General features: G+C 54.1%; 1 protein-coding gene across 3 annotated transcripts; it reads left to right on the forward strand.

Annotated features, from left to right (window-relative positions):
• Positions 1–5,180: 5,180 nt before the first annotated feature.
• On the forward strand, positions 5,181–14,347 carry CCDC124 (coiled-coil domain containing 124). 3 transcript variants are annotated; one of them, XM_059387794.1, is made up of 6 exons: positions 5,215–5,287; positions 5,491–5,590; positions 9,425–9,594; positions 13,000–13,189; positions 13,690–13,804; positions 13,898–14,347. In XM_059387794.1, the coding sequence occupies exons 3-6, from the start codon at positions 9,436–9,438 to the stop codon at positions 14,103–14,105; spliced, it is 672 nt and encodes a 223-aa protein (XP_059243777.1). In that variant the 5' UTR covers positions 5,215–5,287; positions 5,491–5,590; positions 9,425–9,435; the 3' UTR covers positions 14,106–14,347. The 3 variants fall into 3 exon arrangements, with proteins under 3 accessions (XP_059243776.1, XP_059243777.1, XP_059243775.1); XM_059387793.1 differs by lacking the exon at positions 5,491–5,590 and having other exon boundaries at positions 5,181–5,287; XM_059387792.1 differs by lacking the exon at positions 5,215–5,287 and having other exon boundaries at positions 5,400–5,590.
• The last annotated feature ends 8,346 nt before the right edge of the window (positions 14,348–22,693 follow it).

The following is a 22,693-nucleotide window of genomic DNA, read 5'->3' on the forward strand; positions in this document are numbered from 1 at the left end:
GAACTTTTAGTAGCTTCTCCAGGCCAGAAGCCAACCCATGCACTTGCCATCAGACATGCCTGCAGTACCCGCCGATTTAAGCGAATTCCTCTTCCTGAGGTCCCCAAAGTATCCTGAGGTTTTTGCACCTGCCAGGAAGTGATATTCTTTACTCACCTGGTGAGGCTGCTGGGAACTCTGTAAGCAAGGTCTCACGCCAACAGTTCCAATGGGCTTTATGGCTCCAGGTTTCATAAAGTCAACCTTAGTTCCTTAAAGCTGTCTGGCCATATCTGAGTCTATGCATATCTCTCTCAAATACAACATTCCTGTCAAAGCCTTGGTAAAATAACCCATGCTTCCAATGGTGTCCTGTTACAAGGAGAACAGATACTTATTGAACTTATGCAAATGACTGATTGCCATGGAGGAAAGAATACTTACAGAGACCTTTTGAGTTTTAGAGGGTTCAGATAGAGAGAAAAGTTGAATGCTTTGATTTGTCTACAAATGAATATTTTTAAATCTCTGTAAGTCCCAGACATCTTAAGAAAAAGTTTTCTTAGTCTGGAAGAGCAAACATTAGAGAACCAGCAATGTCTAAAATGAGAGACATAACACTATAATCCTTTAGTTCATTTAGTCCCATGCTACTAATTCTGGTTTAGGTGTTTTTTTTGTTTTGTTTTGTTTTGTTTTTTTGACAGACAGAGATCACAAGTAGGCAGAGAGGCAAACAGAGAGAGAGGAGGAAGCAGGCTCCCCGCTGAGCAGAGTGCCTGATGTGGGGCTCGATCCCAGGACCCTGGGATCATGACCCGAGCTGAAGGCAGAGGTTTTAACCCACTGAGCCACCCAGGCGCCCCTCTGGTTTAGTTTGAATGCAGCTTTACTTAGTTCTGGAAATTCTTACCCATTTTAGTTTAATATATTGAATACCTGTATTTGTCCTGAAAGTCATTTATATGAATCTCCTTGAAGATAAAACTCATTTTACAAGAGAATCAAGACTTTGTTCAAGATTTAAAATCTTGGGGAAGTTTGTTAAAACCTTTTAAAGCACATGCCTAAGTAGGATTAGGGGTGTTAAAGATCTGATAAAACAGGGGCGTCTGGGTGGCTCAGTGGGTTAAGCCTCTGCCTTCCGCTCTGGTCATGATCCCAGAACCTTGGGATCGAGCCCTGCTCAGTGGGGAGCCTGCTTCCCCCTCTCTCTGCCTGCCTCTCTGCCTACTTGTGATCTCTGTTAAATGGGTAAATAAAATCTTAAAAAAAAAAAAAAGATCTGATAAAACAAAACATAGAAGCTGTTTTTTCTGGGCAGGCAAAGAGAAAATCATTTACATTTTCTTCTTAACAGCAGATCAATTAACCTAAGAAAACTTTGTCCTTTTTGAACAGAGAGAAAGCAGACTTTCTATACCAGTGTCTTTTTTAAAATTCACTTTAATCTTAGTCCATCCTGACCATACATAAAATTCCTTTTCTAGAAGATTTCCCTTCACAAACCTTCTACAACTTTCCTTTGCATTCAGGTTTTGTCCCAAGACATTTCCTTCCAAACAACCATCTCATTTAGGACAAAATTACCTTTTTTTTTTTTTTTTTACCTTCAACAAGATGCATTTCCATTCCTTAAATGTTTCTTACATATCTTCTACTTTTCCACATACAGAGTTGTTTCCCTTATTTCCACCAGTCTTAGCCACACTTAGCAGAATTTTGTACTCTTAGAAAAATACATGTTTACTAACAGATTTAAATATTCTTAGTTTCTTTGCAGTAAGAAGTCAACAGCACAAACCTACATCCAGTACTCAATGCTTTAGCACTTTATCCTATTTGGAAAAGACCTAGATGTCCAACAAATTTAATTTTACTTGTTATCCAAGCAAAACTTTAAACTTTCATGTTACGGAAGACTTTGAAAGCCATCTCAGCAATTACCCACTAAAACTTTGAGACAGACAATTAAACATAAGTTTAATCATCTCTTTACTAGCAGATTTTAACAAATAACACGAGCTTATTTGACCTTCAGTAAACTTTGATTGAAGTTTCATGTTTACTGCTGATAACTTAAAAGACATGTCTATCTTAATTAAACCAACAAACCTCACTTAGATCAAATACTGATTTACGTTCCACCTGGGCCCACTCCATTTTGAATATTTACCTGAGACACGTGGGAAGATCTGGAGTGGGGGGTGTTAGGTCCAGGGGGTGCTCTTCTTGCTCTTTGACAGTGAAGAGAGAAGGAGCCGTGGTGCAGGAAGCACTGAGGATGGTCTAGAGGCCAGTCACACATGCCGCACCCAACTTGGTGCAGAAGGAGGGGGTGACAGAAGAAACAAAGTGCTGCCAGGAGGCAGAGAAAGGATTCCTGGTTTTAGAGCTCATCAGCCCCAACAGAGGAGCAGACACCATGTTTTCCCACCAATAAGGAGGGAGGGGTTAGGCAGTCCATGTTGGGCCAGAGAATACAGGGAATTTCCCTGAAACAAAGGGAGTTTCAGCAGCTGCTTGGGAATATTCCTTAAAGACTCTGTCTCATGTTAGACTAACCACAGTTGGCTCCAGTTATAGCCATTAACACAGGAAATGGGTGAGGGAGAAGCCCTACATCTATTAGGAGGAACAGAGAGATGAACGTCAGAGTCCCCTTTGCGTATCCTCCAGCAACCTGGGTTTACTAGAAGAAGGTTTATTTACATAATTATCATCCAACATGTCAGGAGGGAGTTTACTAGCTGACTCATTCAGGCTAACACATTCTGCGAAAGGTCCTTAGATTGGGGTTCTGGTGTAGAGCAATGAAGGCCTAGGTATGAGCAATGAAGGTATCCTAGGTCCATTTGCCCTGTTTCCTGCAGAGGAGATCTCACTGATAGATCCCACTGAGGCCATGCAGTGTTACAGAACCTCAGTCCTTCCCTAAATTTTGTAATCCAAATTATTTCCAGTGGGTTAAAAGGCACCCCAAGGTAGAGTCCTTGGGAACTGAAGAAGTCTACTGAGGCCATGCTCCCAGAAAAGTAAAGAAGGTCCATTACTAAATCCCTTCTGATGCCTGGGTGGTGTCCCATGCAGGATATGTCAGAGATTACAGTGTGTGAAAAGCAACCAGAGGCGTCCCTCAAGACATCGCCATTGATCACGATCCTGCCTTCCGCAGAAGGCATTCCTGCCGTAAAAGGCCCTGGAGGGGCCTCCTCTTCCCCATCGCATCCTAGGCTGCTGATGGGTGCCTGGTGAATGAACCAAAACACTGTGCCATGCCATGCCATTGTCTGTCCTGAAGATTGCATACTGTTTTGCCATTTTAACCCATGGAAATACTAGAAAATTTTGGCAAGAGGAAATTACCCAATTTCATAGCTTTAAGTATTTTATAGAAGACACTGACAAGAAACAGTAAAGACCGAAGTCCATCATGGTCTATGCGACATTCCAACACATGTGGTCCTTACAGCCAACTTCCCTAGGATATGGTTCCTGGTTGCATTTTAATTCAATCTGGTACTGGTTTTGGCCGGCTCCCAATGGAGATCCCGTGGCCAGAAGTGGCTAGACCAGGGATGTGGAGGGGATCACGTTAGATCAGTCAGGAGGAAAACTCACACAGGAGTCTTAAGATTGGCAGCCGTCCTGGTGACTCAGGTGGCTGTCCTGTGCCCAAGACAGACAACTTTATATAAGAACAGGAATAAAGAGAGGGCATCAAGTTTCTGGGTCTTCTTACCATTCCAGCCAGGGTACTGACTTCCAGCCAAAAGGCAGACATTCTCCTCCCGGTAGAGTAGCCACGAGCTAGAGGATTACAGCCTGAGCAATAGACATGCAAGTGTTCCAGTAAGACCATACTCCTTGAAAAGCCCCTGAAATGAGACTAAAGGAAGTAGAGAGAAGTACTCACCAGTTTTGCACCGAAGCTCAGAGACCAAATGTAAAGACTCACAGCCTCACGTTCGGGCGCCAAATGATGAAGTTCTAGAACATAGGTGAGGGCCAATGGGGTGAGATCCGGAGCTGATGACCAAGAAAGAATTCTTGAGACATCTTTGGTGCAAAATGGTGGTTTATGAAAGCACTGGAACAGGACCCATGGGCAGGAAGAGCTGCTGCCCCAGGGATGTGAGGAGGGTCTATTATATACTTGTAAGTTGGGGAGGGGATTAGGGATGATATAAGTCTCTGAGGAATTTTAGAAGCAAGGTTTCTAGGACCTTGAGGGGCTAGCTATTGTCTGGGGAAAAGGTTATTCATTACCAGTAATAAGACCTTTTCATGAGCCCTTTAGATATCTAGCAGTGGGCCATATGCTTGGGAATGATTGTCAACACTATCTTGGAGGTCTAGAGATAAAGTTTCCAAAGGAATCGTTAGAGTAGACTTAGAGGATCCTGACTGGGGGTAGTTGAGTCCCTAGAGGAGAGTTACTCTGAGTGTTTTAAGGGCTTGTCAGTGGGTAAGGAAATTTAATAATCTTTCTTCTGCCTCTGTTTCCTGTACTAACATTTTTACAGATGAGGACACTAAGCCTACTCAGTAAACTTAGAAACTGAAGAGTAGGTGCCTCTGACAATTTGCCCCCCCCCCAAGCTAATTGTTGAATAAAATAAGCCAGATGTGTTTTGAGGGAGTGGGTGAGTGCAGCAACTCAGGAGGGACTGGCTAGGAATCTGAGCTTCTTGCCGTAGGTTTCGCTAAACTCAGTTGCCGGTCTCCCTTTGCCCGTTTCCCCACCTGAACGGGGTGAAGTGTGTTAATTTCTCTGCCCTTTTCTCCTGTCCCCGCCCTCCCCAGCTTCGCAGGTGAGAAGCAGAGAGTGGGGAATTAGAAGAGCGCCTTCAAAGCGCAAAGCGACAGTCAAGACTGAGGAGGATTCCTCTGAGCTTGGCTGGTCTAGGGACCACGTGTGGACCGCGGGCTCTGGCGCACCCTGGTGGCCGGGCAGCTCCCGCGTGACGCCGCCAGACCACGTGTGAAGTGGAAGCGGCCATATTTCATCCGGGCAATGGCCATCTTGGTAAGGGCGATATTCTCTATTGTAGTTTTTACCCTCTCCTCATAGTTCGCCAATATCTGAAGCGAGAGAAAGGGATGGGGACTTATAAAATATCCTCTTCTCCAAGAGGATAAGGAATGGCTGATAACCTCGGCTTAGATTGGAGGCCAGAGCAGGATTTCCCTTACCAAGAGGGCGACAGGCGCCGGGACGTAATCAGCGCGCGCCTACGGGAGTTCGGCGCGCAAGCCCCGCGGTGGCGTCACGGATTCGCGACCTGGCCGGCGCTGGGGGAAGGAGGTAGGAGCGGCCGAGGCGCGGGCGGAGCCGGGGTCGGGGGGGGGCGGGGTGCAACGCGGGGAGGGGGAAGGGGGCGGCGGCGGGGCGGCCAGGCCTGAGAGCACCCCCCACCCCGGAGGGCTGGAGGCGGGGTGCTCGGAGACCGGGGCACTTTCGGCGCCCAGTCTAGAGGGCTCTCGCGGGTGGCTATACCCATTTTCCAGAGCGGGCGACTGAGACCCGGAGGAATTGCGTCCTGTTCGCGGCGAGCCAGCTCCGGACCTGCCTCTGAGCACTTTCCAGGCTTTGGGGTAACAGAGCTGGGTACGGACGCTCCAGCCTCTTGCAGTAGGGTCAGGGCCGGGGATAGGGACGAGGGGCAGGGAGAGCTCAGAAGGGGTTGGCAGAAGGGCTTCTGGGAAGAGACTGTTGAACTTCCATCTTCTATTCTGTCTTGTACTTTGACATCCAATCAACTTGGGACTTGTTCCCTCCTAAATGCATCCCCCTGACCATCCAGAGGCGCTCCCCGGATCCCTGCTAAAGCTCCCTACATATCTCACCCCTCCATTTCACCTCCCCAATCAACCCCAGGGCTCTTAGCGCGGATCTGCGCTTCAGGGTTCAAACGCCTTCGGCATCTTCTCATCACCGTGGAGTACAGATCCCCTCCTCCCAGCCTGCCTCCCCCACACTTCTGGGGACTCCGAGCTCCTCACACTTTTAGGCCTTTTCTTAGATACCTCCTTCAGGAAGCCCTTTGACACCCCTTAGCCCCGAGGCTGGGTCAGAAACCCCCTCTGGGCTTCCCTAGCGCGCTGCAAGTCCCCATCACAGTTCTCTTGGCAAATTGTCACCCTTACCGTCCATCTCCCAGCCAGGCTGGCAGTCACATCGGTCCTGCTTCTTTCCCCCAGCGTCCCACACATACTAGGTGCTCAGTGCATGTTTACTGAGTGACACAAGTGTGTGTGAGCAAGTATTTACCACCACACAATGCTGGGTGGAGGAGAAAATCTGTCTGTATTAGTCCGCTCAGGCTGCTATTAAAAAAAAAAAAAATACCACAGAGTGGGTGACTTAAACAACAGAAATTTATTTGCTCATAGTTCTGGAGGCTAGGAGGTCTAAGATCAGAGTGCCAGCCAGTTTGGTTCCTGGTGCAGGCAGTCTTCCTGACTTGGAAGAGAGCAAGCTCTGGTGTCTTTTGCTCTTTGAGGAACACCAGCCCCATTCCATTAGGGCCCTGCCCTTATGACTTCACTTCATCTCTGTTACCACCTCATTGGCCCTGTCTCCAAAGACAGTCGCACTGAGGGTTAGGGCTTCAACATACTAATATTGAGGGAACATCAACATCTCGTCCCAGCCTGAAGAGAGGATCAAAATTGTCCTGTCAGGCTTTGGGATGAAGTTGAGGGTCTTAAGCAGTGGGCTCTGGGAGGAGAGGATGCTGGGCCAATCCCTGTGAGTGGGTGGGATTTTCATAGGAGGAGGGAATGGGGCAGGGTGTATCAGGCGAGGGAACAGCAGGAGCAAAGACTCAGAGGCTGGAGAGGGAGGTGAGTGGGAAGAACAGGGAGGAGCTGAGCTTGGACACAACCCAAGTGTGAAGTAAATACTGAGGGAGCTCTGGAAGTAGATGCTTATTGTTCATTTGCTCAGAACATTCATTAAGCTCCTGCTGTATAGGGCACAGGGGATGTAGTAGTGACCACGGTAGTCCTTGCCCTCACAGAGCTCCCAGCCTCTGAGAAAGATGGCCATTTGTCAAATAATCACATAAATGAACATAAAACAGCAATTCAAACAAGTGCCTCAGAGAGAAGTTTGTGGTCTAAGAGAGGGTGTCTCAGGAAGGGCTTCCTGGAGGCAGCAGCACCTGAGCTAGGCTCTGAAATTTAAATAGGAGTTAAAACCTGGTTAAAAAGAGGAGTGAGGAGCAGCCAGGTGGTAGGCAGAGGAAGTGCAAAGGCTCTGAAGCAAGAACCTGCTTGGGATGTTTGAAAAATGGCAGGGAGGCTGGTGTGGCTGCCACTCAGAGTGAGTGGAAGGTGGAGGGAGAGTGGGAGGGGGGGAGTTTCCATGATCTGTAACTTAGACAGTGACTCCCAGTTCTTGGCACTCTCCTGGGGAATCCAGGGTGGGGGTGTTCTGTCAGCTATACTGTAGACATTCAGTAATAAATGCTTGATTTAGGGGCCAAGGAGCAGCTGAGGGAAGTGCGAGATCAGGCTAGTGGACCCCCGTGGCAGCTCATGCATCCTGTCCGGGGAGGGACTGGAATCCCGTGTCTCAGCTCAGGGAGCACTTTGGCTGTGATTGCAGAGCCAGGATTCAACCCTGAGTCTTCTGGGTCCTCTGATGTCCCCAACTTTTCCCTGCTCTGCCCCATGAGGCTCTCTCCTCAGTTTCAGCATGGGCCACCTGGCCAAGGGGTCACCCCTTGATGTGAAGTGGGGGGCCCCAGTGGTCTCAGAAGCTGGGACCCTGGGATGGAGGAGTGGTTAGGATCACAGAGTTGGGACTGAGGGTCGGCCACAAGGTCTTTGCATATCCTCTGCCCTCTGCCCAGACGTCCCAGCTCTTCATCCTCGCAGGGCTGCCTCCTTTAGGTCTCAGCCCTGCTGCCACACACCAGCATTGGGAGACTTCACTCAGATACTGTGTAGAAAGCCCTGAGTCCAGTGTGCAAAACTGTGCAAGTGGGAGCTGATGTTAAGAGTTTCCAGTGAGGCTGTGAGGTGGGAGCCCTCTGGCCGACAAGTCACACAGCTGGAGGCTAGAATGGGGTGGCCTGGTGGTCCTGAGTCAGAGAGGCCCCCCTATTCTTTCTCCTTCATTCTTGGATGCTGAGCCTGTTTCCCTAAGGGAACGGAGCTGGAGATGTTTAGGGGAACAAACAACCAGGGGCATCAGCCCATTTCCCAGATGAGGAAAACTGAGGCCCAGAGAGCTAAAAGCACATACCTGGGCCGCACAGCCTTCCCTTCCTCACCTGGAAGTCAGGCTTTGGAGGTGAGACCCTAGACTCACCAGGTGCTAGGCAACCTGGCCAGGTACCTTGACTCCCCCACCTCTGAATGGGAAAAAGGGCAGTTCCCAGATTTAAGGCTTTGGAGGCATTCTGTGGAGTTGGTCCTTATGAAGGGTTGGTGTCTGCCGTTTGTGTGCATCACTTCCCCAGCACCCAGCGTGGGACTCACACAGACCAGGGGCCTGCTGGACAGCAGCTTTCCAGTCATCACATGTTGCCAGCTGTGCAAGCCTAGGCTGGGTCATTGGGAGCTGCTCACAGCAACTATTTACTCGGGTGAGGAGGACTTGGCCTCAGGGCTCTGGGGACTGAAGCCTCATAAGTGGTAACATCGGAGGGGCCACACACAGACTGGCCCCCAGGGGGCCCCAGAATCATGACTCTAAAAGCCAAAAAATGGAAACAACCCAGATGTTCTTCAGTGCTGGATGGATAAACAAAACATGGTCTGTTTATACATGGAATATTACTCAGCCTTCAAAAGGAATGAAACTCTCCCATGCTAAAAAACAGATTAACCTTGCAAACATCACACTGAGTGAAAGAGTGTATGATTCCATGTATATGAAGTGTCCCAAAGAGGCAAATTCTTAGAGACAGAAAGGGGAAGGGAGAGTGACTGCTTGTGGGTGTGGGGTTTCCTTTTTGGGGGGATAGAAATATTCTGGAACTAGAGAGAGGTGATGGTTGTACATTGTGAATGTTCTAAATGCCACCAAATTGTGCACTTTAATAGGGTTCATGGTTTTGTTGTGTGCATTTTACCTCAATAAATTTTTTAAAAGATTTTATTTATTTATTTATTTATTTGAGAGAGATTGTGAGAACAAGTGGGGGAGGGGCAGAGGGAGAAGCCGACTCCCTGCAGAGTGAGGAGCTGGATATGGGACTCTATCCACGGACTCCGGGATCATGATCTGTGCTGAAGGCTGTCCCTTAACCGACTGAGCCACCCAGGCACCCCTTGATATATTTTTTAAAAAAGGAGATCATGAAGTCTGAAGCCCTCATTCTATAGACAAGACCATCAAGGCTCCAAGGGGATCCTGACTGCAGGTGTTAGTCTGGGGATACCAAGGATGGATGCCCCCTACTCAATGTTCCCTTCCCTCCTCCTGCAGCCTGCTGAGGGATGCCCAAGAAGTTCCAGGGTGAGAACACCAAGTCGGCAGCGGCCCGGGCACGGAGGGCTGAGGCCAAGGCAGCAGCTGATGCCAGGAAGCAGAAGGAACTGGAGGATGCCTACTGGAAGGATGAGGACAAACACGTCATGAGGAAGGAACAGCGCAAGGTGGGTGGCTCCCAGGCTCCTGCACCTGAGGCTAAAGTGGGCAGTCAACAGGGAAACGTGGTAGAAGGTGGCTGGAGGCCCCTGGAGCTTTGGCTTGAAGAGTGAGGATAAACTGGACATGGAGCAAGAGCAAGGTGGGAGGTGGAGACAGAGGCTCGTGCAAAGCCCCTGGGGTGGCTAGGACTTGGCATGTTTAGGGAATGGGAAGGCATCCACCGCCCTGTGTGGGCTTACTTTGTCCTTCATGTAATGTCAGGGTTGGGCTAGATTGGCACTTCTCCCCGTGGAGTGATTCTGCACTCAGCGGACACTTGGCACATCTGGAGACATTTTGGATTGTCACAACCAATGGGTGGAAGGTGTTACTGGCATCTGGTGGGTGGGGGCCAGGCATGCTGCCCAGCACACTTCATGATACTGGACAACCCCATAGTAAATAATGAGCCAGCCCCACGTCAGCTGTGCCAAGAACTGCTGTTAATAGGTCCCCTGGATCCACCCTCCTGGCCCCAGGGCTCGCCGGCTCTTCCAGGTGTGTGTAAAAACACAGAAGACTGCAGGCGTGGCTGTCTGCTCTCTGATGGGTACCTACCTATTTGGTGTCTGGGTTGTGGATCAGGGCTGGTATTGATTTGCTGGGTCCAGTAGGTGGCGCCAGAGACCCATTTATAGCTATGCTGCCTGGTCCCCTGAGCTGGTCAGAGGTTCTTGTCCAGATTGGTAACAGTGGTAGAAAATAGCGGGGGTGACATGCCATCCCTGCTTGCCCAATTCCTGGTGCACCTGGGCACTTTTGTGAATTTTCCCTATCACATTCCTATGCGAAACTGGATCCTGCCTTGTTTTTAGTTGGACATTGGTCACTGGTTCCCTCCCCAGGCCCTGTGCTGCACTGGGTCCATGGAGGTCTTTAAATTTTCTTTTTTTACTATCAGTATTTTGACAGTATAGGAAAGTTGGAGACCCAAAAGACAAAAAGTATTGTCTGCCAAAGAGCCGTTATGCAGAGAGAAAAGCCAGAGAGGTCAGGCTCACTGCTCAGCGGGGAGTCTGTTTCTCCCTCTGCCCCTCCCCCTGCTCGAGTACCCATGATCTCTCTCTCAAACTGATAAATAAAATTTATATAAAACAAGTAAAATTTATTTATTTGACAGAGAGAGCACAAGCAGGGGGAGCAGGAGAGGGAGAAGCAGGATCTCCACTGAGCAGGGAGCCCAATGCAGGGCTCCATCCCAGGATCCTGGGATCATGACCTGAGTTGAAGGCAGATGCTCAACTGACTGAGCCACCCAGGTGCCCCTAAAGCCTCTGATTCTTGATTTCAGTTCAGGTCTTGATCTCAGGATCTTGAGTTCAAGCCCCACATTGAACATACTTAAACAACAGCAGCAAACAAAAAGGAAAAAATAAAATCTTGAAAAGAGAAAAGCAAATCCATGCTCACTCCAAAGCACTAAAAAGTAACACCTCCTCCCCTCACATGACACCAAAGACCTTTTTCGCCGGATATCCTACCCCGAAGCCCATGTCTTGAGCTAAATAGGGTCCCACAGCCTTGTTTCTCCTGGTCCTCCGCCATCAGCCATGGATGGGGCTGTAATTCATCGCCCGTCCTGGAAGTCAGCGTTTCGTCTCCACTTGTTCCATATTAAGCAACTGGGCGATGAGCACCTGACTGTCTGGGCTTCATGTCAATTATTCATAGACTCGTTCCTTACGGCTCTGGAATATTTTGCAAAGCAGACTTACATCTCCCATCACCAGATACTGCCAACTGCTAATTGCTCTTTTTTAAAAACGGCAAGTGACTTTTTAAAAAAAATTTTGCTGAATGTCAGAGTATAAATGCTCTGATTTCCTCCTCAGTCCCATGTCCCTAGAGACTGATGGCGACAAGCCGCATGTCTTTCCTGAGTTATTGGAGCCTTTGGGAATTCATGCATTCATTCAGCGTACTTTTACTAAGCACCTACTGGGTACTGGGCCCCGGGTCAGAAGGCAGCTGTTCAAAACCCAGGCCAGGGACTGCCTCCAGGACAAACCACCTAGAAGATGAGAAACAGGAATCTGTGAGACACAGGAAAAAGCCATGGAGTGGAAGGGCTCAATAGGGAGCCAGGGACTCAGGAGGAGCTAGAGGAAGCAGGGAAGGAGGCTACATTGGTGTGCTGGGAGGAGAGAGCAGCCAGTGCCAAGGTCAAGGCAGGACTGAATGAACACAGGCTGTATGAGCACCATGCGGGGGTCGGGGGCCTTGGGAGGACATTATCTCTGATTGATGGTTAAACTGAGGATCAAAGCACACTGGCCTGGCCTGAGAGGCCTGGACACAGGTGTGGGAGCCTCCCGCCTTTATTTTAAAGATTTTATTTCTTTATTCGAGAGAGAGCACAAGCAGGGGGAGCAGCGGGCAGAGGGAGAAGTAGGCTCCCACAGGGAGCCTGATGTGGGGCTTGAACCTAGGACCCTGAGATCATGACCCAAGCCAAAGACAGATGCTTAATTGACCGAACCACCCAGGCAGCCCCAATGGAGCCCCTAACCTTTAACCTCTCCCCCACTTTCCTACTGGATAGGCAGGGTAGAGGTCAGAGGCCCAGGGGGTATCCTCAGGCATATGGAGTCATCTTCTGGGACATTTAGTCCCACTATAGGAGGGTCACAGAGGGCGCTGAAGGAGTGGGGACCATCCTCAAGGCATGGAAATCAGGTGGCAGAGTTGCAGACAGAGGATAGGCCAATGGGTACCTGGGCTGCAGGGCCCTGTGGGGGTGCAAGTGGGAGGTGGCAGAACATTCCAAGCCATGGCTGCCCTGCATTATAAATGAACCAGAACATGGCTCTTCCTCCTAGAGTAGTTGAGGGGCAGCAGCCAAGGGCAAGTCCTGTAGGCCAGATGGCATCAAGGTCTCTCTGAGGAGCAAAGGTGGGACCAGTCCCTTGTGATACTGGGCTGGGGACACTGTCCTAGGGCACTGGGCTGGGGCACGATCCCTGCTCCAGCCAACAAGTGTGTTCAGACCCTCCCTGGCTCCTGTCGCCTCCCTCCCCCCTCCTTCCACATTTCCCGTCCCTGCTCCAGCCACACCAACCTCTAGGAGGTTCCTGCTTCACGGCCTTTGCACCTGCATTCCCACAGCTAAGGACGCTCCTGTCCTCCAGCTAGCTCCTGGCTGGCTCCTCCTCCAGCCCAGGTGTCACTTTTCCTTCAAGAACCACCCACCCACCTGCCGTGGCCAGGGTTCCCTGTTGTTCCCATAGTCACATAGGCTGGGACCCCTCAGGTAGTCTGGGGCCCCAGCTGTGTCCCCCAAGCATAGCACAGGGTTTAGCACATAGCAGGGCCTCGGTCCACCTGTGCCAGTGTGGGGGGGGTAGACTCCTGATCACCCCTTCCCCCCACAGGAGGAGAAGGAGAAGCGGCGCCTGGAGCAGCTTGAGCGCAAGAAGGAGACGCAGCGCCTGCTGGAGGAGGAGGACTCTAAGCTCAAGGGCGGCAAGGCCCCCCGTGCGTCTGCGCCCAGCAAGGTCACCCGGGCCCAGATCGAGGAGACACTCCGCCGAGACCACCAGCACAAAGAAGCCCCGGACCCAGGTGGGCTCTGGAGCTGCCTTTTTACCCAGTAAAGGACAGGCTGTGGGGCTGCCTCTGGCTGAGTCTGGCGCCCCTTCCTCAGCCCCAGAGAAGCTGCCTGGGCTGTGGTGAAGCATGGGTGGGCAGTGGCCTGGCTGGTCTGGCTTTGAGCACGGGGAGCATGGGCACACAACAGGCTGCATTTGCTTGCTCTGCACCTGACCTGGCTTGTGCCCCAGGGGGTCCTCAGGGCATTAATGAGGTGCCTTGAGGCTGAGGAGACACCAGCCATGAGTTGGGCACCTCTTGTGTGCCCAGCTGCAGGCTAGGTAAGAGGACAGCGTGCCCTGGGCAGGGGCCAGGGAGGGCCAGAGGGCTCCCCCATCCTTCTTTGCCGGCCAGCCTCTTCTCTCCCCTCTCTTCCCCCACTGTGTCTCTGTCATCTCTCTGGAATCTTGCATCCCTGCTTATCTCTCTGTCTCTGTGTATGTCTCTGTCACTTGGCTGCCTCCCACCTTCAGTCGAGAAAGCCAAGAGCCACTTGGAGGTGCCGCTGGAGGAGAATGTGAACCGCCGCGTGCTGGAGGAGGGCAGCGTGGAAGCACGCACCATTGAGGATGCCATCGCCGTGCTCAGGTAATGGGCGGGGCTTGGGCACGGGGCGGGGCAACGCGTCAAGGCGGGGCCGCCCCCATAGACCCGCCCCTTAACGCCCTTGTCCACTCCTAGCGTGGCAGAAGAGGCTGTGGACCGGCACCCAGAGCGCCGCATGCGGGCGGCCTTCACTGCCTTCGAGGAGGCACAGCTGCCGCGGCTCAAGCAAGAAAACCCCAACATGCGGCTGTCACAGCTAAAGCAGCTGCTCAAGAAGGAGTGGCTGCGGTCGCCAGACAACCCCATGAACCAGCGGGCCGTAACCTTCAATGCCCCCAAGTGAGCCCAGAACTGGGGGAGCCGCCCCACAGGCGGTCAGGGTCGTGAAGTCACACGCCCTCCTGCTGGGTCAGCTGCGTGGGTTACAGAGAGGTCCGGGGCTGAGGCGCGTGTCCTGGGGGCTACGTGGCATCATAGGTCATGCCTCCCGCTGGAGAGTCCCGCTTCGAGTGATGCCCGCCGCCCCCTTCCTGCGCCCGCAGAGCCCTGGGAATGATGCCCAATAAAGGCAGTCGGTGAGGCAGAGTGTGCTCTAGGAGTGTCTGTGGGCGGCAGGTTGGTGGTGGGGAGAGGAGGGTTGGAATGCCAGGGAATGCAGGGGTCACAGCCAGAGAAGATCAGGGCTCCCAAATGCCCTCCTGTCGCAGCAAGCCCACTGTCACCTGGGCCTGGCTCTTATGCATTCCCACCTGGCTGGGCCACTTGTCCATGAAGGGACTGTACCACCACCCCCAGAAGCCATGGCTGGGCTGCTGCAGGAGGACTGCTCAGAGAGATTGAGATGCTGGCTCTGGGTCACAGAGCACTTCAGGGCAGGACCAGAGGCAACCTAGAGATGATGTAGTTAGCATCCTGAGATTCTGGTTCAAAGTCAGAAGTCAGGTCACATACTGTGATTGGGGGTCAGGAAATGCTGGCTGCTGTGGTGTTAGTCCGATGTGGGAGGCATCTGGGTCAAGTCCTGGGCCAGCTTCCCAGTGGAGGATTTCTTCAGAGCAGGCCTGAGTGGGAGATGAGTCAGATTCCATCGTATAGGCAGGCAAGAGCCTGGAAGCTGGAGCACACAGGTGGATCTGGGTAGGAGTAAGTGTCCCATCAGAGGCCACATGTTTTGGGAAGGGCTGGGTGAGATCTGCACCTGGTTCTGGGTTCCTAGAACTCCGTTGGCCTTGGAGAGTTCGAAGAAAGGGAGGGCAGCAACCAGATGGGCCCACACATGTTGGGGAGGATCTAAGTATTTACCAGGTCACTGCTATGGCTCCCACCCAAGCAATACCCTCCCTGCACCCACAGGGCTTTCCATGTGGCCTCTGGTCCCCATTCCTGAGTGGTGTAGTGTCAGGGCTGGGCCAGAGGGGGCCATGACAGTTTCATGGAGGGAGGGCCCTGAAGGATGCCCAGCAATTCTCTACACATACAGGAACAGAAAGGGCTGAAGGAACCACCTGTACAAAGGCCTGGATGTCACAAGTCTCCTATTCAAGGAAGGGGTGCCATTAATAATTGGGTTCAGCTAAAATGCAGAATGGAAGGTGCCTGAAACGATGGTAGCTGACATAAAACTAACCAACATATATGGAGCACTGGTTTAGTGTGGAGATCCTGGAGCCAACTCTAAGAATGACCACAAGGCATGTGAGGAATCCAGGAAGTAACCCAGAAGACCCTGTGGGGATTAGGGAAGTGAGGCAGAAGGCCACCAAGAAACATGGTGGGAGGGGGTTCAAGAGAGGGAAGGTGACCACTTAACGGGGATTAGACCAGCTGTGGGAACCATCCCCTGGATGCTGAGCCCTGGCTTAGCACATGGTAATGTTTCACTGAACCCTGGGGAAAGCCCCATGAGCGATTTATCCTCATTACAGATGGGAAAACTAAATCACCTGCCTGTGTCACATACCTAAGAAAGCACCCAGGGCTGCGAGGGAACCATCAGGGGCGGCAGGGGGATCTGGATTGGGGGTTGAGTCCAGAAGTTTCCCCACAAATAGAGGCTTCTTCCTTCTACTTCTGGGGTCTTAGGCCAGGGCCTTAATGGGTCTAAGTCTCAGTTTCCTCTTATATAAAATGGAACTAAAACAGTATCTAACCCTAGTCTATCCGGAGAATCAATGAGACGGTGCCTGGGAAAGGCATTTCCTGAACGAAGGCTTGGCAAAGGAGCCTCCAGCCTGCATGGCCACGTTGAGGTCTTTGTGGCGGGGGAATTAGGGAGGACTCACGACTAACAGTGATTAACGGGAAGGAAGGTGTCAGCTGGGCGTGCAGGGCCCTGGCCGGGCCAGCCAGGCTGAGGGATGAGAATTCACCTCAGGGCGATGGGGAGCCACGGTGCGGGTATCAGAGCTGCGTGTAGCAAGCTCACCTGGGGAACTGCAGAGGGACGGCCAGTGGACCAGAGAGGAGGTAAAACTCAGGACAGGAGCTGAGAGGACCGCCTTCGGTCCTCTGAGAAAAGCACTACGGTAAGAACCTTTGTTCCCTTTCACGGAAAAGCCCCTTCTTTCTCCGGCCCCGCCCCCGCGGAATCCCAGGCCCGCGCTTGCGCGCGGGCAGCAGGGAATCCCCGGCTCCGCTGCAGTGCGCGGGAGGGGGCGTGAGACGGGAGTTCCGTGCTCTCCCAGCCCTCCCCGCGCGCGTTGCCTGCACGACCAGGCGGGGCCGTGGGGACGCCGGGCTCACACTGCGCCTGCGCGGGGGTGCTCGCTTCACGCGCTAGGGCTTTCCCGTCGAGCGCGTGGCGGGGAGGGAAAGCCTCGCCGGGGGCGCATGCGTCGATCGCTGCCCGACCCCCGCCCTGTGGGCAAGGGAATCCTCACTCGCCGCAGTGCGCACTGGGGGTGGGGTGGGGAAACCGGCTCAAACCAGAGTGGGGTTTGCTGAGGAGGTGGCGCGGGAGGGAGAGCGAGCGGGGTCTTCCGGAGGTTCCCGCTCCGGCCCTCGCCGTCGCCTTGGCAACGGGGCGCGCGGGCCGCAGCGAGGGGGGCGGCGGCCTCAGGGAAGCCGGGCGACTCTGCGCCTGCGTGGAGCTCGGTGCCGGTGGCCGGGGTTCCCCCTCGTGCGCCCCGGGGACCTGCGGTGGGGAGGGGAGGCGGTTCGCAGAGGAGAGGATGGGTGTCTGGGGAGGAGGTTACCGCGGAGAGAGGGGCTTTGGAGGAGGGGAGGTTGGTGAAGGGACGGGGAGGAGGGGTGGGTACCAGAGAAGGTGGGGAAAAGGCGAAGGGCTGTGGAAGATGGGGAGAGGAGTGTCCGAGGAGGAGGAGTGGGCGGATGGGGTAATGTGGGAGCGTGTGGGAGGCGGGGGACAACAAAGGAAGAGAGGAGGGGGGGGGAAACTTCAGCAGTTAAGGGACGTGGACAACGTGAGGGGGACAAAGAAAAGCCTAAGAAGGGAGCACGTGGGGGGTCTGGAGGAGATGGGAGGGGAGAGAACGGACGCCAATAGGGCCACTCCTGCGCTCCCCCCTAGCAGACCCCAGGTTCGCTTGGGCAGAAGATCTGGGCCTTAGGGTTTCCAGATTTAGAAAGGAAAACTACAGGTTTCCCAGTTAAACTTGACTTTCAGGTAAACAACAAATAATTTATTTTTTTTAAACAACGAATAATTTTTATCTTTATAAGTATGCCCCATTCCGTGCCCTGTGTTTTATTTGGCAAACCTAATATTGATTGGGCACCCCCTTTCTGCCCCACTCCCCTGCCTATCCTTTGAGGCTTTCTGAAAGCTCTTGGAGGATGCCTTTGTTTCTTCCCTCCCTGGCTCCCCATACCTCTGCATGCTGGGTCCCCCCACTTCCCCTGCCATCTCCTACCCTTCTGGCATTGAACACCAGCCTGAGGTCAGGTCCTGGCCTGGCAGTGAAAGGTGCAAAGAAAAGGCAGTCACCCGTCTTCAGGGGCTTTCTCTCTCTCTCTCTCTCTCAACCCCCACAAGTCCCTTAAACCCTTGGCTGTGGTCCCAGCCTCCCCTTTTCCCAGAACCCCGTGGCTCTGCTCTCTGGAGCCAGGAATCCCCACCCCCTCCTAACTCCATCTCTGGGCATTTAAATTTATAGTAGGTGTTCAAACATTTCAGGGTACATTTATGGAGGTGAGTATTGGGGGGTGGGTATTTGATTTCTCAACACAGACAGCTGTGTTTTCTGTTGCATGGGGGCATATACCCTCTCGGAGCTTTCTACCCTCCAACAAAGCGATTTTCCTTTCATCCTCCCCTTTCATTTCAAAAAGTATAAGAAAACATGATGAAAAAGCTAATATAACAAAGGAAAGGTCACTCCCCTCCCCAGAGCCCATGCCCAGGGCTGCCCCCAGTGCCTCCCCCTCCCGACAGTTCTCATCTTTGTTCTTCATACGGATTTGCCATCCATTTGCCATTTGAACAGACACTCCTCCGTACTGGCTTCTGCTCAACAGGCCCAGAACTCGATCCCTGCGGGCCATTTTTCTCATGGCATGTTACTCTGGAAACAGGCTAAGCCATCCCCGGGGTCGGGGGGGAGGCAACATCTGGGTGTCTGTGTTTTTAGTTTCACTGGAAGTTGACGCCCCTGCAGAAGCAGGGGCTGGATCTTTTGTGCCATGTCCTAGGGGTGCTTTCCAGGGTGGTTAGCGGGGCAGTGGTGCCATTGGAGCTGGGTAGCTCCCAACCGGTGAGTGGTGCTGGGTCAGAGTTGGCCCTTTCTCTCATCAGTCAGGCCTGAGTTGTGGTGGGGTGGGAGTACATTCCCTGGGGGAGGCAGAAGGTGAGGAAGTAACAGAGCACACCAGGAATTGAAGATGGTAAACTAGAGGGGTGTGGCTAGAGCAGGAGGTGACCTCAGACCAGGCTCTGAAAGACAACAGTGGGTGAAGGAAGGGTGATCCTGGCAGGAGGAACAGCAGATGCAAAGGCCCTGAGGCTGGACACATTAAGACAGAGGCTGAGTACGGCCAGAGTGAGGTAGGTGGTCAAGGGAAATAGCCCTAGTCTTGGGTCAAAAGGGAATGGGAGCCAGACCACTCAGGACTTGGAGGGCGTGAATAGGTCTTTCTCTAGGTTCAAGGAGGAGGGTGCTAGTTATGTGGACAGGGACATGATTCAGTCACATATCTGAGGACAATTCTGTAGCTGCGTCATGGAGAAAGGACCCCGGAGACAGTGTGGACAAGAGCAGCAGCAGGACTGGGTGGGGCATTCTGGGGGTGCCACAGGGCAGTTGTCTGGGTTCAAGGGAGGGGGACTGGCCCTCCCTCCATGAAGCCACCCTGTTACTGCTGGTTCTTTACTCTCCCTTCCTGTGTCCGACCAAGGTAGTGACTTCAGACTCCACCCAGGGGTGGAGAGTTATCCCCACAGAGGTTCTGGGTGAGACCCCTCTTCCAGTTGAGTACACGCGGTTCCCGGTTCCCCCACCCCTCCCTTTCTCTGCCTCCACAATGCATATCCTAGCGGTCCCCCGCCCCTTTGTTCTCTTTCCCTCCACACACGGTCACGGTCACGCTGGCGGCTCCTTCTGAGAGCATCTCACACACAATGGGAAGGAGGGGGTTTCGCTCCCAATGGCCCCCCACCCGGTTCCCCGCGGTCCGCATCCTCCAGCCCCGCCCGCGCCGCGGAATCCCGGCCTCCGGGACCCCACCCGGGGAAGGCATTACCTTTCAGGAGACGCTCCCGGCGGCGTGGGGGTGGGGGGTGGGGGGGAAGGGAAGTGTTGGAGAGGGAGGGCTATTTTTAGAATGAATGGAAGAAAAGAGGGGGGAAAACAACAACAACAACAAAAAAAGGATGGAGGCTCCCAGAGGAAACCCCCTCAACCCAGGCCGAGGCAGAAGGTGGGTGGGGGTTCAGAGACTGGGTGGGTGGGGCTGCGGAGGGCAGGGGGCGGCGAGGGGGAACTCGGTGGTCTCGGAGGGCACCACTCCTCCTGTGGGGGAGCTGGAGGAGAACAGCAAAATGTAGCGGGCAGCCCCAAAGACCTCTGAGAGCTGGAGGGACCCCAGAAGTGGATGCTGTCCAGTCGCAGGAAAGAAATCGGCTCAGAGAGGGGCCTGAGCTGGGCCAAGGTCGCAGGGGGTGCTGAGTCCTGCGCAGCGCCCCTTCCGTCATCCCCTAGTGACCCAAACCCCAGGAGCCGCATTCTTATAATTTGGCAGAGTGACCTTCACAGTCTCGCGGCCCAGGCCCCTGCTGTTCACGTTCAGCAGGGTCCCTGAATCGTGCAGAGAGAGGGGGGACGTCACAGCACCACAATGACATTAGAGAAGTTTTCTGTGGTTTGTTTTGTGGCCACCCGGATACCCCTCCCTCCGCGGGACCTTCTAGCCCCAGCAACGTCACCAGCTGCCTGAAGCCTCCGGATTCCCCCTGGACCTCCCAGGCCCCAGAGCCCGCCCAAGCTTGGGGGCTTAATTGCTTTCCTTTTTCTCTCTCTGGCTTCATTCCTTCCCTGGACGCCGGAGAGCGACCCCCACAGAGAGGCGGACAGCCGCATTTCTATGATGCTGGGGGGCTGGGTCCTGGCCAGGGGCTCCCCATCTCTGGGTCTCAGTTTCCCTATCTGTAACATGAACGTCGTGGGCCAGGAGCGGCAGAGGGTCCTCCCAGCTCTTTGAGCGTTCTTTGGGATTGGCTGTTACACCCCTGCGGGGAGGGGGATTCCCTCCCCACCCTTTCTAGGGAAGAGTCGTGGAGAGGGGGTCGCCCGGTGGCCGCCGCAGTCCGCCTCTCGCGCTCCCCCGGGTAGGCGCCCCTCCCCAGGAGGCGGGGCGGGGCCCAGGTCGGCGGGGAGGGGGGTCAGCTCTGCGGCGGCGCGCGCACACCCTCCCTCCCGGCTCACACGCCCTTGCCCGGCGGTGCACTTGTCTTCGCGCTCGGGCCAGGCGGCTGGAGCTCCGGCGGCGGCGGCCGTCTCCGGCCGGTGAGTAGGCAGCAGTGGGGCATTGGGGCGGGGGGCGGTTTACAGGGCGGGGGTCCCAGCGGCTCTCCCCTTCTCCTTGGTGGGCGTTTCGGTCAGGGTTTGCCCCGACTTTGGGAATTCAAAGGGGGAGATGCGGGAGGGAGGGAAACCCCTTCCATCCCACCTGACCCCCCCCCCGCCCAACTCCAAGCCCCGGGGCACCCCCGGCCCCCCCCCCCCCCCACCACCGCATACCCCTATGAAGAGGGGGCTACCGCTCCGGAAATTTGAAATGCAGAGACGTCCTCCCACAGAGGTGAAGGTGGAGACAAGGGGACCCTCCGGCGCTTGCAGGGGGAAGGGGTAATGGGGGGGAGGACCAGCTCGATTGCTCCCTTCCCCTTCCCTGCCCCTCAGTCCTTTCCACCTCCCACTGAGTGTGGTGGGGATTCCCCCGGCCGGCCCACTGCAGAGTGGAAGGGAACCCCCCCCCCACCCCCCCACCCCCGCCTGCCAGCCTACTGTGAGTGGGAGCTCTTGCTCTGCTCTCCCCTAAAGTTCACCCCCCCACACCCCTACGCCACTGATTGGGATAGGGGCTGAGGCCAGAGAGGGTTAGCATTTACCCAAGGTCAGAGCTGGGCAGAGGCAGAGTTGTGTTTGTGGTGGACTCACTAACCCCAGAACTCACCTGGTGGTATCAGCTCTAGGGTCTTCTGCTCCCTGTGCTTAACAGTCAGGGTGGGGCCGGAGGACCCTGTCTGGAACTAGGGAGGGGGGAGTTCCACACTCTCCCCAAGTCTCTCCACCCTGCGGGAGGCCCCGACAGGACTCAGTGGATAAGCCCCTCACCTGGCTCCCTCCAGGTTCCCAGGCATCTTGTCCCTCCTAGACCCTTTTCCTTCAGCCTCCTTAGGCCGTAGAGCTCTAAGGTAGTCTGGCTGATGAAGGGACAATGGGGAGGGGGTCAAGGGGTACTTCCAGAACTCATAGAGTCATCTCCACTCTGACACACTGACCCACTGCGTGACCTTGGGCGATCACCCTGTTCTCCCAGGACAAGAGTCAGATCCAGGGCCCCTCTGACTGGAATAGGCAGCCCCTGAGCTGTCTGGGGGGCCACTGGCCCCACTCCAGACCCCCAGCAAGAGGAAGGGCAACTGGGACGTCCACTTCAGACTGTTACCCCTTCAGTCCCTTTCTGGGGTCGAGCTCCCTCACCCCTTTCCGCCACAGGGCTCTTCTGTGTCTTCTTTGGCCCGCTCCTCCAGGGTAGGTCCCAGGTACCAAGGGGCTTGGGCAACAGCCCAGTACAGAGTGAATTCCTTGAGGGCGCTGCAGACTTCAGGGCAGCTACAGACTGGGTGAGGATTTGGGGGTGGCCAAGAATACAGCTGGTCAAGTCAGGGTTCCCTGTCTCCCTCATCCTCACACCAGCCCGCCCCAGCCTCATCCACCTAGATCTCCCTGTGGTGAGTGAACTGGGGAGTGGGGAGAACTGGGGGCAGGGCAGGGAACTGTATGCGGAAAGGCAGATAGAGCGTTTAGTGCGCAGTGGCATCCTGTTGAAGGAAGTGAGGCTTCCAGGGAGGGTGCCAGGTATGGGGTGGAAATATAAGCAGGGCCTCTTTGAGGGGCCTGGGCCCAGAAACAAGGCCCCACTGGCCAGACAACACCACTGATCTTGTTTCCCTAAAACTTACAAGGTAATTCAGCTAGTCAGAAGAGAGATCTATTGTAAAGACGATTGCTGTGAGGGGCTGTATGCACCCCCACCGTCCTGGGGCCCTGCCTCTACCCCACACCCCATGTCTGGTCCTTACAGGTTGAGGGGAGAAGAAAGGCAGCTCAGCCCCCTGCCAGCCACGTGGTAATCCAGCAGGATCAAAGGGGACAGGCCCTTTGGTGGTGCCTCATCAGGGAGACCCCTGCATACCAGGGTGAGTAAATCCAGATTCGGGTGTTTTTGGGGAGTGGTCCAGGAGCTGGGTAG

This window comes from Mustela nigripes, chromosome 2, assembly GCF_022355385.1.
Source record: "Mustela nigripes isolate SB6536 chromosome 2, MUSNIG.SB6536, whole genome shotgun sequence".
NCBI classification, from domain to species: domain Eukaryota; kingdom Metazoa; phylum Chordata; class Mammalia; order Carnivora; family Mustelidae; genus Mustela; species Mustela nigripes.

Bases quoted from the DNA above. Each gene is read 5' to 3' on its own strand.
- CCDC124 (XM_059387793.1), top strand. From the start codon at position 9,436: ATGCCCAAGAAGTTCCAGGGTGAGAACACCAAGTCGGCAGCGGCCCGG. The intron at 13,190-13,689 runs GTGGGCTCTGGA...TCCCACCTTCAG, and splicing joins CAAAGAAGCCCCGGACCCAG to TCGAGAAAGCCAAGAGCCAC. The intron at 13,805-13,897 runs GTAATGGGCGGG...GTCCACTCCTAG, and splicing joins GATGCCATCGCCGTGCTCAG to CGTGGCAGAAGAGGCTGTGG.